A 14,931-nucleotide genomic window follows, 5' to 3' on the forward strand; every position below is an offset into this window, starting at 1 on the left:
CCAGATGAGAAGGAAGTATGGATGACAGTCAGATTGTCAACAGTGATGGCAGAAGGAGATGATGGAGGTTGGAAAATTGAGGTATTAAATTTGAAATGTTAATGAGAGGATGTGGCTCACATTGATTTGATTGCTCTTTCTAGCATCAAGTGTTGTCTACCCCAGAAGAAGCGTAGAAAAAATGGGATGCTCAAGTTAAACCAAGCTAACTGCCCAGGAGAAAGCCTTCATATCACCAGGACTAGCTCTGTCCACTACTTATATTGTATTTGCTGATGAAAGGAACTGTCCATGACCTGTAGTGACTCAGGGTAACTTCCACATTACCTTGCAACATCATAAGATATGTGATGTACAGTAACTCCACTTGTCTCAGTGAATCTAATGTATAGATACAGTGAATCTAATGTATCACATAGTATCTTGTGATATTAAGTAAAAACCAATGATAATTTGTAAGTTACTTCAAGGCATTGCTCTACTAGGGACCTCTGTTGAAATATAATGGAATTGTTTACAGATGATGATTTTTCATTACTAACTGACCTAGTGGAGCTTCTATTTCAGCTTTCCAGAGAAAAAAGATGTGTTTGGAGATTATTATCTTGAGTGTGGTATACAGTAAATCCTCCAAAAAGGGTAGAGATGCCATACTTTCTGGACATTCAGTCTTTGGTTACTGGTGACACACCTCCTACTGGGGTAAAAACAAGAAACCCAGGACAAGGCAGTCCCAGGCTGCAACTACACAGAGTAGTGGAAAGTTTTTACCTTATTCTGTTCATAATTCCTGTTCCTAATAAAGAGTTTATCTTGACATTTGTCTGTCAGTAAGATACTACATTAAACTCAGGCCTCATATCTCATTTTCATTTTATTGTTCATATTGGTGGATACTCCATCACTAATTTGAATTTCTGTCGTCCCTGATATTATGTACTGAACCAAGTCTTTAGTGATTGATTTGTCCATGTCTTTAAACCGTGTCTTTAGCTTGATTATGACGGACTTGTTCAGTTCTCATCTCCAACTAAATTAATGGAGCTTTTTACTTTAGCTTGCCAAGTAGAAAATATGTTTTTTGAGTTGAATGTCATGATTTCGGTAGTTTGTTCTGTATACTGGTGATTAATAGAAAGTATTTGATCATAGGTAACCAAAAATTCTCAATAAAGTCAAGGAGAGAGAAAGCACAGATTCTGCTGTCTATAGTCCGTCACTATAGATGGGGTATAATATATCTTACCAGAATGTGAACTTCTACTACACCAAAATAATATATTAGAATACAGAAATGACAACAGCTACAGGTATTAGGATTTGGCTTTCATTACTGCAGGAGACAAATGTTTGAGTGAAAAACGTATCTTCCCTTTGCACTGCTGTCTATAAACTCTCATTTTCTGTACACCTTCCAGTTTGAGTGTTTTCCTGACAAAAGAAAAATGAAAGTAGCAGCTGTATTTCTTCAGCAAAGCAGCACAGACCCATTTCATAATTAAATATGTTCACTTTTTCTAAAACAAGATTCCTTTACTTATAGTGAAAAAATGAAACAAAAAGACTTGTTAGTAGATACTAACTATAACAAACTGCCATTAATCTGTGTATAGCTATATTTATTTAAACTATCATCAGCCAACATCATAATACTATTACCTCATGTTCACCTGCAATGGGAAGAAGTGATCACTCTTCTATATAATTTTATGTCTAAGTTGGCCCAATTAAAGGCATCATATGCTCCTTGCTTTGTTTGTATAATTAATATGTATATACACTTTGATTACCCTTAATCTCTAATTATGATAAACTACATATTTTCATTTTTAGGCAAGCTTCTGCTCTAAGCTTTCTAAATCTCTTCTGAGTTATGAAGATAACTTTGGAAAATTGAGGGAATTAGTGGATAGGGTCCCGCTGAGAGACGTGTTAATAGTCAAAAAGAAAACAGGGAGTGTGAACAAGTCTGAGAAACTTGATAAAAAAGCAGAAAGACAAATTCTGTTAAAAGAGAAAAAATAAGACAAACAAGGAGGAAAAAATCGTATATGGGTAGAAATTAAATACAAAAACTATTGTGAGCGAGATCGTGCTTCCCCTTCCACTGCTCTGTGCATGAAGGAGAACTTCCACATACAGAAGGGGGCCTCAACTGCCTTAGTGGCATCATTTCTCCATTTTGATCTGATGGCATAGACTGAGAAAGTCCGGGGAGAAGTGGGAAGGTTGAGAGTTGGGATGCCCACTGTTCTCTATCCAGCCCCACAGCGCTTACCTGGAAAAGTTAATACAGCCCTCATAGTTGTATTATCTTTTACACATAACCGACAATCTCACCCTGCGGTCCTAAAGGCTTCTATGACAAAGTCACTTGTAGCTTGGCTTCAATGAAGGGTGCTGCAGCTGGCTAGCAGGGTATCTGCATGATTGCTTGTGGGTTTGCTAGATTCCCCTTTTCTGGAATATTGCCTCCCTGACCAGACAATATGGGGGAATTTCTGTGACGGCTTCCTTGTGGAAACTCCCTTCCCATGTGGCTTTAGTCCATGCCATATTAAACTTGGCACTGTATGTATAAGAAATCAAAGATGGGTAGGTCAGAATGCATGACTATATAATAGTATGTAAGCCATAATAAAGGGAAGGGATACATATTTTGATGTCACCGCCATAGCTACAGGAGAAGGTGTAAAGAGAAGTCAGAGAGTGCTACAAATCTATTTAGTAAAATAAAGTTACGGGGAAAATATGTCCTCTATTCAATAAGACAACCTGGCTGCAGGATACCAAAACTACTTTTCATCAGTTTTCAAACAGAAAAGAAAGGAAGTTCCTGTTTCATTAAATCTGGATGAGCTGATCAGTCTGAGGCAATGATAAAAAGAGGGGACAAGTGGTTGCCCAAATTGATTAGTATAAACTAATTACACTATCCCTATAATTAAATAATTAATCCCAACCTCTCATTCACAGCAGAGGCTTTATAACTCCAGTACGGAACAGGTTATTAATAGCAAGCATCATTGCATCCTCGGTCATACAACTTCCAATGTTACTGAGTTCTAGGAAGCCAAATTACCTTCTGTAGTTCTAATGCTAGATTTGCTTGAATGCAATTAGGGAAAGCTCCAGTATCCATAACAGACATTGTCAGCAATGTTAAAGTTAAATGAGATAAAATGCATAATGTGCTGTCACACACAGCAGAATGGCATCTTGATAATGAATGATTTTAGAGACTGCCGTCAAGTTGTAATCAGATCAATAGGGTGCATGCAACTGATTGGAAGTGAAAGACACAAGGCAGCTGATCATCAAATATTCTTCCTTATACACCTCTACCCCAATATAACACTGTCCTCGGGAGCCAAAAAACTTACCGCGTTATGGGTGAAACCACGTTATATTGAACTTGCTTTGATCCGCTGGAGCGCGCAGCCCCGCCCCCGGAGCACTGCTTTACCGCGTTATATCCAAATTCGTGTTATATTGGGTAGCGTTATATTGGGGTAGAGGTGTAAGTATATTAAATGGCCATAGCTAATGTAAAAGTAACATGATGTAAGAGATAAAAAGGGTCAACTTGTCCCAAATTATCACTTTAATACCTCTGACAAAATACAGAGACCACTCAGATTTCAACAGTTGGTGGGTTTTGGAAAACTGTCAGTCCATCAAAGAGAGACATTAACACTTTGTGTATGCAGCCAACAACTAATAAACCATTACCTACAGGATTTAAAAGGGGAAATATTTTGTGGTAATCAACATAAGTGGAGGTTTGAGGGTGGTTGTTTTTGTTTGTTTTGTTGTTTTTTAAACATAGTAATCCTCAGCAGTGGAGCCTCAGCGGTCTAAAGAGCCCATCATTACTAGGTAAACTAATGATGAACTTCAGCAGCATGAATAGTATTAATCCAGGGGGTGTTTTGATAAGTTATAGTTCAATAACGGAGACAGAAAATGACTAATTACAAAATGCTTAGAGAAATATTTATTATAAATATGTTAACTGCCAAACTTACCTAAAGGTAATTTAGCACTTCAAGTGAATCATGCTGTTGGCTAGCTTGCAAACACCAGAGTAACATATATATTTGTTCCACTTGAATGACTTATAAGGAGGAAATAGACTTCATATTTCTCATGTCAATGACTCTTTTACAGACTGAGACTCACCTTAAAAAGTGTTTCCTTTTATTTTGCGGTGGTTCTTAAAAAGTTGCCCATGTATAAAAGCTAGGAAAAAAAAGGATTGCAACAGGTGTTGCAATGGAGTTAATGAACTCATCTCACCTCTGAGATCTGGGTTCACATCCAGACTGTATGAGTCACCATTTTCCAGCAGTTACCACACAGGATTGTCTGAAGTAACAGATTTAAATGGTGGAGATCTGTGGTAATGGTGTGGTAACAGCTGCCAAATGCTGACTCTTGTAATGGCTTCTACTGTACTTTTGTCGCATCAAGCTATTTCACACTTAATATTAAGGCCTTTATTCTTTTGACATGAAGCATCAAGACAAATCAGGCAAAACAAAACAATCATAATTAAGTGAGAACCAGGCCATTTTATTAAATAAGTATTATGAACTTGTGATACTAGACAATTTGGGGGGTGATTTTTAACATAGGGCCTGAGTCTCTGGGGTGATGCAAGACCTTCAGCTTACATTGGGAGTTGAGAGTGCTCTGCACTAGGCTATAATTTATTTTTAGTATTCTGTCTTGAATGGTTTATAAAATAAATAGCAACTGCCTTGTACTTCTTGGTTTTTGTTTATATGTGACCTAGCCACTCATAGACAGTTATATCTAAACACCATGTTTTATGGATGCAATTATGTATAAAACAGTTCCCAGTATACTCTCAAAGACATCTTTGCCTGTTGCTTAATTAGCAAGGGGTTCTCCACACATATTTGAAAGATATACGGTGTACAAAATTTATTAGACTCCTACTAATAAAAGGAAGTCAGCCTGTTGCTTACTAGTAGATGGCACGCCGAAAAGAATAATTGCACTTTTAATTTTTTCTGCTCATTCTTTCATGTGTTCTTAATCACTTGCTTATAGTTGGTTGAAACAAAAATTTCTAATATTAATCAAGGTACTCTCCCTTACTGAATTTAAAGAGATGTACTCACCATGTACAATCAGGACATACTCTGTGCTGTTTTGGCCAATAGGGTTTGTTGCTTCACATCGATATGTACCATTGTCCGTTTTGTTTAGGAAACTAATTCTTAGGTCCCTACCATTGACAACCATTCTCTCCGGATCTGGTAGTTCTCCGCCATCCTTTGTCCACAATACTGGTTCCGGCCTATTGGATCCAAATCAACAAACTGTATCAGTTATATGTAACATATAGTGTAACATATAAAACACTCAGACAACAGCATTAGAGATAGATGAGCAGTGGGATGCACCATTTATCAGCTACCAAGGAATATCCCTCAATTACTTGAATTTTTGGTACTGCATGTATATTGGACACCAAACACTGTCTTCTATATTACTTTGGAAGTGACACCGTCATGTCAGCCAATCCAAGTGTTCAAACGAGATGCCACTCCAGAATGGGTGGTACTTATCATATAATACACCTGCAATATTACTATGCAAAGGATAGTCTGTGTAGTTAAGTGTACCCTTCATAAGCTGGTACTACACCCACATATTCAAAAATATAACCATAGGTGGTTATGATACACTAATCATAAAAAGCCCAATATATTTGTCTTTCCTATGGCTAAGTGGCCCAGCAGCTCTTCCTAAAGGATACCATTGGAAAAGAAGGTAAGCCCCTGTGAGAATATGAAGGGTTGTCAGGACACTATGAGGCGTCATCAGATGAAAGAATGAGAAACCACAAATAATGTGAGGAGAGCATTTGGACATTCAAGAGAGTTTTGACAAAATGATTCTGCAAGAAAACCTTAAGTTTTGGGAAGTGGCTGGATGTTCAAATTGCTTGGACAACACACATTAATCCCAAGTAGATTTTACTGTGTTCAGTGAGTTTCCTGAACCAGGCATAACCAACTCTAATTGGCCTGTTTTAATCTAAATTTGGTTTTGTAGATAAGTTTTGCCAGAAGCCAAAATAACCTCCACCCCCACTCATCTGTTAAAAGCATGACACTTCTATCATCACAAGACATTGGTAGTGTAGGAACAATGGTCCTGCTTCTTGGAAACAAGGGGTCATCATTAGCAAAGTTAGCAAAAATAAGTGTTTCCTTAATGTTTTATTAGCAAGGTTAGGAAATTATCTTCCCAAAGAGGCTGAGAAATCCAAATAGAGCAAAAGAGATTAAGATAATGTGGTCCTGTTAATGTTTTTTCTTTAATTGCCACCATAGTACATCATGAGAGTTGTAGTCCAGCTAGGGACCTCAGCACACAGAGGAGAAAGGGGACATGAGGTGCCTGAAATACAGCTGACATAAGGCACTGTGGTGGCATTTCCTAATTAACAATTTCAGTTTTCAGCTGAAAACTTTCTGTTTTTGATTCCATCCTAAGAAGCTGAAATTTCCCACAGGGGGAAAAGAAAAATGTCCGATTTTCAGCCTAAAATCACCCGTGTGGAATTGCAAACGAGGAGTTATAAATATCTCTATGATGGGCAAGGAATGAGAGGTTTGCTTGCTGAATACTGAACAGCTAGAGACCAGATTTACCTGAGGATCTGAGATGCTAATCAATAAAGCAAGATGTACCTCAGAGACCATCCAACATGTTGAACATGCATCTGATTATATGAACCAAGTCTAAGGAAACAGACAAACCTGAGCAATGATTACCATCCCAGCCAAGATGAGAACAAAGTGGAAAGGAGAAACTGCGGCCTTGCATTCATTCCTAGCGACTTTCATGTTGCCATTTGATACCTGACTCTCCACTAGAGAGTATCCAGGCTGCCTACAGTCAGTGAGACATCCCTAATGGTGAAGGTGTTTACATATGCAGAGTCAGTTTCCACTTCTTCATGAATATCTCTCTATGTAACATCATAGCTGTTACCAAATCAATGAATTACGGCTATGCTGATGATATCCAGTAGGTTTGTATGTTATAGGCCAGTGATTCTCAAACTTTTGTACTGGTGACCCCTTTCACATAGCAAGCCTCTGAGTGTGACCCCTCTTATAAATTAAAAACACTTTTTTATATATTTAACACCATTATAAATGCTGGAGGCAAAGCAGGGTTTAGGGTGGAGGCTGACAGCTCGTGACCCCCCATATAATAACCTCGCGACCCCCTGAGGGGTCCCGACTCCCAGTTTGAGAACCCTGCTATAGGCCAGTAGACACTCATTCACTCAGATGAATACCTAGAGTGAACCCAATTAATCAAGAATCATTCCAAACTTGTACTTATGTACCTGAGAGCAGAATTTGGCCTTTTATGTTTTTATTTTCATATCAATGCATTTAGCTATATGATCAAATAATTAAACAGAATAAAATAGCTGCTAGGAATTCAACATTTAGGGATTGAGTTGTGGTAAACATCACAAGGCCTAACTTTCAGAAAATCACTGGGATTTACAAAGCCTAAAAGTTTGGTACCTCTGCTCCCTATAGAGTGAATAGGGAGATATAGGTGCCTAAAAATGGGATTTACAAAGCGCAGCATGCTGAGCGTGGAGCCAGCTAAACTAGCCAATGGCAGAATGTTAAGACAAGGGGTGTGTGGCAAGCTTTGCCCCTCTCAGGAAGATAGACACCTAAGTCCAGGCTGCAGGGAGGCACCTATCTCCACTTGGAATTCACAGCCGTGAACCCTCTGCTGGAGTTAGGTGCTTCTTGTCAGAGGTGATGATGATGGAGAAGCGCCTCATAACATTTAGCTCAGTGACTAGTGTACACATCCAGAATGTGGGAGACCCTCTGCATGAACAGGAGAAGGGATTTGAACAGGGATATGCCACCTCTCAGGTGAGTTCCCTAGCTTCTGGGCTATGGGATATTCTGAGGTGAGTCTCTCTCAGTGGTGTCCTGTTTTAACTGTCCCACTTTCGCTAAATAATTGAACAGTCATTGGGACAGAGAGTATGAGAATGATGCTATAGCCTGGTGTTTAAACAACTTCTTCATGAAAATCTTCACCTAATTTAGTAGTAGGGCCATCGTTTCAGAAACATTCTGGTGGTAGGGGCAATGTTGTGTCAGTATTCCTGCTTCTGCCTCCCTGCTGAGCCCATAGCTGCTCGTGGGTGCAGGAGGAGTTAGCGAGCTGGTCCTATCCCAGAGTAACGGGGAGTGCTGGTACTCTCCTGGGGAGTGAGAGGTGGGCTCTGGGCAGGGATTGGGGCCTAGCTTGCTTCAACCCAGGGTGCTGCTGCTGCTGTCTGTCCGGCCAATGGGGAGAGCAGTGCTGATAAGCTGACAATTAGGTGCTCTGGCCCATCCTGCCCCACCCCACAGCAGCCCCTGCAGACCCAGGGCAGACACCTGGCAAGGAATTATGAAAATTCAGGATAGGGAGTGGGACAAATGCCCCCTAACCCATAGCAAATAGCATTCCTGTTTAGTAGAATTTAAATTATTTGTGCTCTTTATGAGAAAATGAAGATTTTTCTATTAACTGTAGTAATTGCCCTTGTGATAGTTTGCTGAAGACTTGTTTAATCTGATTTGGATTTACTGTCCAGATCAAATGCTCATTGGGACATTGATTCAAGAAAACACTGGAGCACGTGCTTAAATTCGTCCTTATTCAGGAAATCACATGAGTATGTGCTTAGTTTTAAGCACATGCTTAAGTACCATTGACTTAAATGGGTATTAAACGTGTGATTTAAGTTAAGTGCGTGCTTCAGCATGCTTCCTTAATAAGGATACTTAAATATACAGGGCCTAAATATACAAACAAAAATATTTCTATCCCTTATGTTAATATACACAGTAATACAGAGAGTCCTCAGACTTATGATGCCTGACTTACGTTGGATGTCACTTACAGCGCTTTTCAATTGACTGCCCATTTCGCCCCTATGATGCTTCTTTCACCCTTAGGTCACTCGATTTGCATAAAGTTCGCTTGAAATCACTTCCTGGTTGCGTTATACTGGTATGGAGCTTGAAGGGGGTCGCTTCTGAGTTGCTTCGAGGCAGCAAGGTAGCTTTTTGCCAAGTAGGGTTGCCGCTTGTTTTTTATTGGCTCCCGGCCCCGAGCTCAGCCAAGCAGTAAGCTTGAACAGTGATTGGCTGAGGCTTAGCATTTGTGCCATTATCCCTGGTTTTCTGAGCCTGTGTTGCTGGCATTCTGAGCAGCATATGTGAGTTTATATGTTTACTTGAATGTGATTTACAAAATACAGTATACAGTAAATACATTGATGTTGCAATATTAGTCATCTATAATTCATTTAGTACAAAAATCTGGGTTAGTGTGGTGAAAATAGTATCAAGCCTTGGTTCAGAAACCAATCCCCCTTCATACCATTGATTCCTATGGGAAAGGTGGTTTCGACTTACAATTTTGAGGAACGAATTGTGTCATAAGTCCAAGGACTCCCTGTATAGGGAGTATAATGGCCTTTATATGTAAGTGACCAGCCTATCCCAATATGTAAAGGGAAAGTGTGGAAATCTGATTTGTTATAATTTTCTAACAAAGGCTGATCAGTACAATTTTTTATCACACTCCTCATTGTATTTCATTTACAAATTTACTGAGAGGTTACATTCCCAAAAGCAGCAACTCTGAAGTGTTTCTGCCAGAATGTACATCACTGCTTTCATAAAATGCATTTTTAAGCAGCTTCTTTACAACAATAATTTACAGAAGTAAAAATCTTCATTTAAATTAGATGGAAAACCCCTAGGACCACAAATAGCCATCAAGTGAATGCTTGGCTATATTTACGTCCAGGGGCCTTGTTATGTCTTAATAAATAGTGTTTATACAATTCATTAGAGAGCCAAGAGTGAATTATTATAATCTTGTATTGACGAGGTGGCTATATTTTTTTATGTTGGATGATGTTCCAAGCAGAGGGACTCTCTTTCCCACTAAACATTTTGTGAGGGGAAATATCCCCAATTTGAGGACACATCTTTAATATTCCATAGTATCAGACAAACGTATGCACCCAATACTGTGCATATATATATAAAAAAATATATAGGGTACACTACATAATTTTAGCATGTTTTAACACGTTTGGAAATATATGAATTAGCTGATGTGATGCTGACTATGGCAACGTGGTTATTGTAGACTAGGACAAATAGTGTTCATCACTATGCCAGGTACTTGTGATTACTAGCACTTAATGGTTTAATCACAATTAACTGATATGATGCTGAGAACAATTTGTCCTAGTGAACAATAGTCAAATACGTGGGGGTAAATATCACATCAGCTAACCCAGTGCTTCAGGCCACATTCTAACACAGTGGTCCCCAAACTTTTCAGGGTAACGTCCCACCTTACCCTTCCTGAGGCTGGGAGTGGGGCTGCGGTTCCGGGGGTGGGGGACGCAGACAGAGGTAACAGGGCCACAGCTGGTGCTGCAGTTGTGGGCAGGCCAGGGCCAGGTGCAGAGCTGCGGTCAGGAGCCAAGGCCCTGGGTGTGGGGGCTCGGGGCAGAGCCGGAGCAGAGCGGGGCTGGGTGGCACTCCCTAGGAGGGCATGCCCCACAGTTTGGAGACCTCTGTTCTAACATTTTGTCATGTAGACAAACCGGTAGGTGGTCCAAGGAATACTACACTTCTAATATCTTTTAGCTCAAGCTGCTCTTTCAAGGTTTACAACATCTGCAGAGACTGAAAGCTTTGCATTCAACAGTTATCTCATAAATGAATTCAACAGAAGACACCTCATTTGTTATACATAGAGTAGATTCAATTAATATGACAGTATAAAAAAGGATTTGGTTTAAAGCAAAACCAGGTATATTTGCAACAAAATAACTAAGATATGATAAAGTGTTAGAAAATAGATAAAGGATTATCATGGTCTAGGCTAAGTACTGCTTTTACTAATTGTGCTTTGCATACAGACTTCCAAAGTAGACTATTAGCACTACAGTTCACAGCAAGAAACTAAGGTTACTAACCACGAATAAATTAAAATAGTCTACACATTACCAATCAATACAAAAAAGCCCAAGCTCAGTGATATCACTAAACAACTGCTAAGTGGGCTTAGATTTTTATATAATTTGAATTGAGAACTATTAAAAAAAAGTCCATAGGCTTTCATTAATTGACATCCAGACAGAATCTGATTTCTTGGTGTAAATGAAGAATAGTCTTCTCTGACTAAGTCAGGCTCAACAGTTGATTTAAACAGCAAGAGATACTGCAGTTCCTTTCTGCAAACTTAAATGGAACAGCAGTGAGTACATCAAGTCTGATATGAGGTTCCACAGAGAACATGAGTATTGTTGTGTGAAATAACAGTGAGTAACTTAACATAGAATGATATAAGAAGGAGAAATCCTTTTCTGACTATGAAGCTCACAAACCAAAAAGAAGAGAAAATTTTAAGGATGAAGTGAAATACATTCAAAATAATAATTAAAAAGTATTCTGACTGTACTGGTAATACATGGGTAGACTAAGGCCGTGATTCAGAAAAGAAATTAAGCATGTTTAAGTTCCATTGAAATCAATGGGATGTAAGCAATCATTTTAATCCTCTCTCATTTGGAAAGCTTCTATGTTTTTAATCATTTTTGTTGCCTTTTTTGTATCTTCTGCATAAAACAAGGTCTTATTTGAACTGCATTTCTTTTATCTTAGTCCTTTGCTGAACTGGGGCCTTAAAAATTACAAAACATCTTAAAATCAAGATATTTGATTTCTTGGTTCCTTACCCACTTGAACCTGAGGTCAAAGCACTGGATTTTTAATGCTTGGTTTGGGGGTAATTACAACATCTCTAATTTAACTTAAACCCTAAATTACTGATGTATACTCTCAACCTTACCTCCACTGAACATAGTCTTTGGGTGTGTTTACACAGCAAAAAAACCAAAACAAACAAAAAACCCCACAGCAGTGCATCTCAGAGCCTGGGTCAATTGACTTGGGCGCGTGCTGCAGTGCTAAAAACAGCAGTGTAGATATGCAGGGCCAGGGATGGATCCCAGGCTCTGAGATCCTCCCTCTCATCGGGTCTCAGAGCCCAAGCTCCAGCTAAAGCCCAAACTCCAACAGCTACACTGCTATTTTTAGGACTGCAGTGCGAGCCCCACTAGCCCGAGTCAGTTGGACTGGATCGGAGACTTGCTGCCGTGGTGGGCGCGGGGGGTGGGGGGGTGGGATAGGAAGAGGGCAGGGCGTGCTGTGTAAATGTACCCAGTATTTAGGAATAGTACATAGGTTTATCCTGTCGCCTCTAATTTATCTTCCCTCTGAACTGAGTAGACACAATCATTTTAATCCTCTCTCATATAGAAGGCCTTCTTTGCTTTTTCATCACTTTCATTACCTTTTCCTGGACTTCTGCATAAAGGGAGGTCACTCTGTGACTGTATTTCTATCACCTTAGAGCACAATCCAGCAATCATTGTAATCTTGACTACCATGAGTAGTGCTTTTCATTTCAATGAGACAATTTATTGCAGCACGTGTGTAGTAATAAATGTTTGCTGGAACAGTCCCTTAGGATGTTACCACTTATCCCCATCTGGATATCCTAAAATCCTGTCAAGATTGCTTAGTCAGTATGGATAAGAATAAGGAGGATATAAGAAGGATTTGCACAATGTTAACAAACCAAGTAAATTAGTTCCCAAATATTTTGTCTATTCTTCCCTAGGATTATGACTAAATCCTTCAAATAGCAGTGCACTTGTATTCTATGAAGTCCTTAATATAGATCTCCAGTCAGAATTCTTTGATGAACAAGGGAAAGAGCTCTACTATGCTTACCATATCACTTTCGGTTGAAGTTCCAGTATAACCTTTGCAATCATTTTAGCAGAATGATTGCTTCCACTCTTCATTAATTTTACCTCTATCAGCCATATCCTGAGTCTGGCTTTTCTGGTTCTTCAATTCACCACCACCAAAACTTATTGCCTAAGGGAATTTCCTGTGTTGTAGATATTTTGACCAGTCTGGTGAGCTGTGTTGCCAGTTTGGGGGCATTTAATCTGGCAGAAAATGTCAACAGCCACATGCTCCATACTTTTGTGAAAAGCTGGGGGAACATAGATTTATGAAGGGAATATTGCACATTTTGGAAAGAGACGGATAATATTTCAGACCTGGAGAGACCATTGTAGGATTTATATTCCCCCCAAACTTAGTCAAGAACAAACTAAATTCTCTGCTTTTTGGAACGTTCTCTGCATATTACCACTCAGGGGTTCCACTGGCTGGTGCAGCCTGGACCTTGGAATCTTCTCCCAAGGGTGCCTGTTACACTGCTCACATGCCTTCTCCTTCTCCCCTCAGTTTTGTCGAACATTATGAGGGTGAGCATATAAAAGGGAGCATGGGACCTCAGTCCCTCACAACTGCACCATCATCCGGAAGTGCACTTCTCTTGGATCCAGAGCCTTACTACTTTTAAGTGCCAGTAGATAATTATTAGTTATTAAAGTTGGTGTTTGTTAGTTAATGATAGTTAGTTAATTAGAGTTAGCATGATAATCTCTGTGCCATCAAAATTCTGATGGTGAATGTGAAGAAGAGAAGATCAGACTTAAAAAGATGTGCTCTTCCAGCGACAGATGCCCATGTAAGGGGCATGTCTAGGTGAGGGACCCTCTACATCCACAGATTCATAGATTCCAAGGCCAGAAGGGACCATTATGATAATCTAGTCTGACCCCCTGTATAACACAAGCCATAGAACTTCCCCAAATTAATTCCCAGACCATCCAATTTTGATTTAAACATTTTAATTGATGGAGAATCCACCATGACCCTGGTAAATTGTTCCAGATGCTCTGTCTGCTGTAAGTTCACTTCAAGAGCGCAGTAGCCCACAGAGCTAGCTTTAGCATTTTATTTTACTCAGCAAAAACACAAAGGAATCTACAGGCCTGTATCCTGTAAGACATTAGCTAAGCAGTTAGCATAAAGCACACAAAACTTTGGCACACAAAAATGGCCCAACAGTCACTCTGAGTTTTGGAGAACTAGGAAAGGTGTTTAAGGCAGAAATTTATGCCAGGTAACCACATGAACATTGAACTGATACTAGCAGGGGTACTGGAACAATTTATATAGAGGGGGTGCAGAGAGCCATTGAACCAAACTATAAACCCTATATTAATGGGCAGCAGGCTTAAAACAAATAAAAGGAAGTTCTTCTTCACACAGCGCACAATCAACTTGTGGAACTCCTTGCCTGAGGAGGTTGTGAAGGCTAGGACTATAACAGCCTTTAAAAGAGAACTGGATACATTCATGGAGGTTAAGTTCATTAATGGCTATTAGCCAGGATAGGTAAGGATCGGTGTCCCTAGCCTCTGTTTGTCAGAGGGTGGTGATGGACAACAGGAGAGAGATCACTTGATCATTACCTGTTAGGTTCACTCCCTCTGGAGTACCTTGGCATTGGCCACTGTCCGTAGACAGGATACTGGGCTGGATGGACCTTTGGTCTGACCCAGTACGGCCATTCTTATGTTTTGTATGAGTTGGAATGTCACACACTTCAAGCCAGGGTGTGCGGCAGAATCCCCAGCACCCATAGTTCCAGCACCTATGGATACTAGGCTTGAATATTTTAGGATAAAATGTTGGCAAATGTTTAAGCATGAACTTGTCTTGGCAATTAATTGATGTATATGATAATTAGTTGAAATCATTAATATACTAACCCAAACATCATTAGGGTGAGGAGGTTAGATATGGACAAAGGAGACTAAGCATTTGAATTAATATTCATGACAGCCCCTAGGCTAATAGAACAGACCATCATTGGGCATGCCAGAAACAGGGC

General features: G+C 39.6%; 1 protein-coding gene across 21 annotated transcripts in view; it reads right to left on the reverse strand.

Annotated features, from left to right (window-relative positions):
• Nucleotides 1-14,931, reverse strand: part of CADM2 (cell adhesion molecule 2) — a 1,056,973-nt gene that overhangs the window by 82,631 nt on the left and 959,411 nt on the right. For 18 of the 21 annotated variants that reach the window (XR_010594295.1, XM_024102051.3, XM_065575377.1 and 15 more), the window contains one exon: nt 5,151-5,329. Coding sequence is in view for 20 of the 21 variants with exons in the window: in XM_024102051.3 (XP_023957819.1) it covers nt 5,151-5,329 (179 nt within the window). In the remaining variant the exon portion in view is untranslated. The remainder of the gene's footprint in view (nt 1-5,150; nt 5,330-14,931) is intronic. The other 3 variants (XM_065575421.1, XM_065575406.1, XM_065575417.1) reach the window with 1 other exon arrangement.

Source organism: Chrysemys picta, chromosome 1 (assembly GCF_011386835.1).
Source record: "Chrysemys picta bellii isolate R12L10 chromosome 1, ASM1138683v2, whole genome shotgun sequence".
In the NCBI taxonomy this organism is placed as follows: Eukaryota; Metazoa; Chordata; order Testudines; family Emydidae; genus Chrysemys; species Chrysemys picta.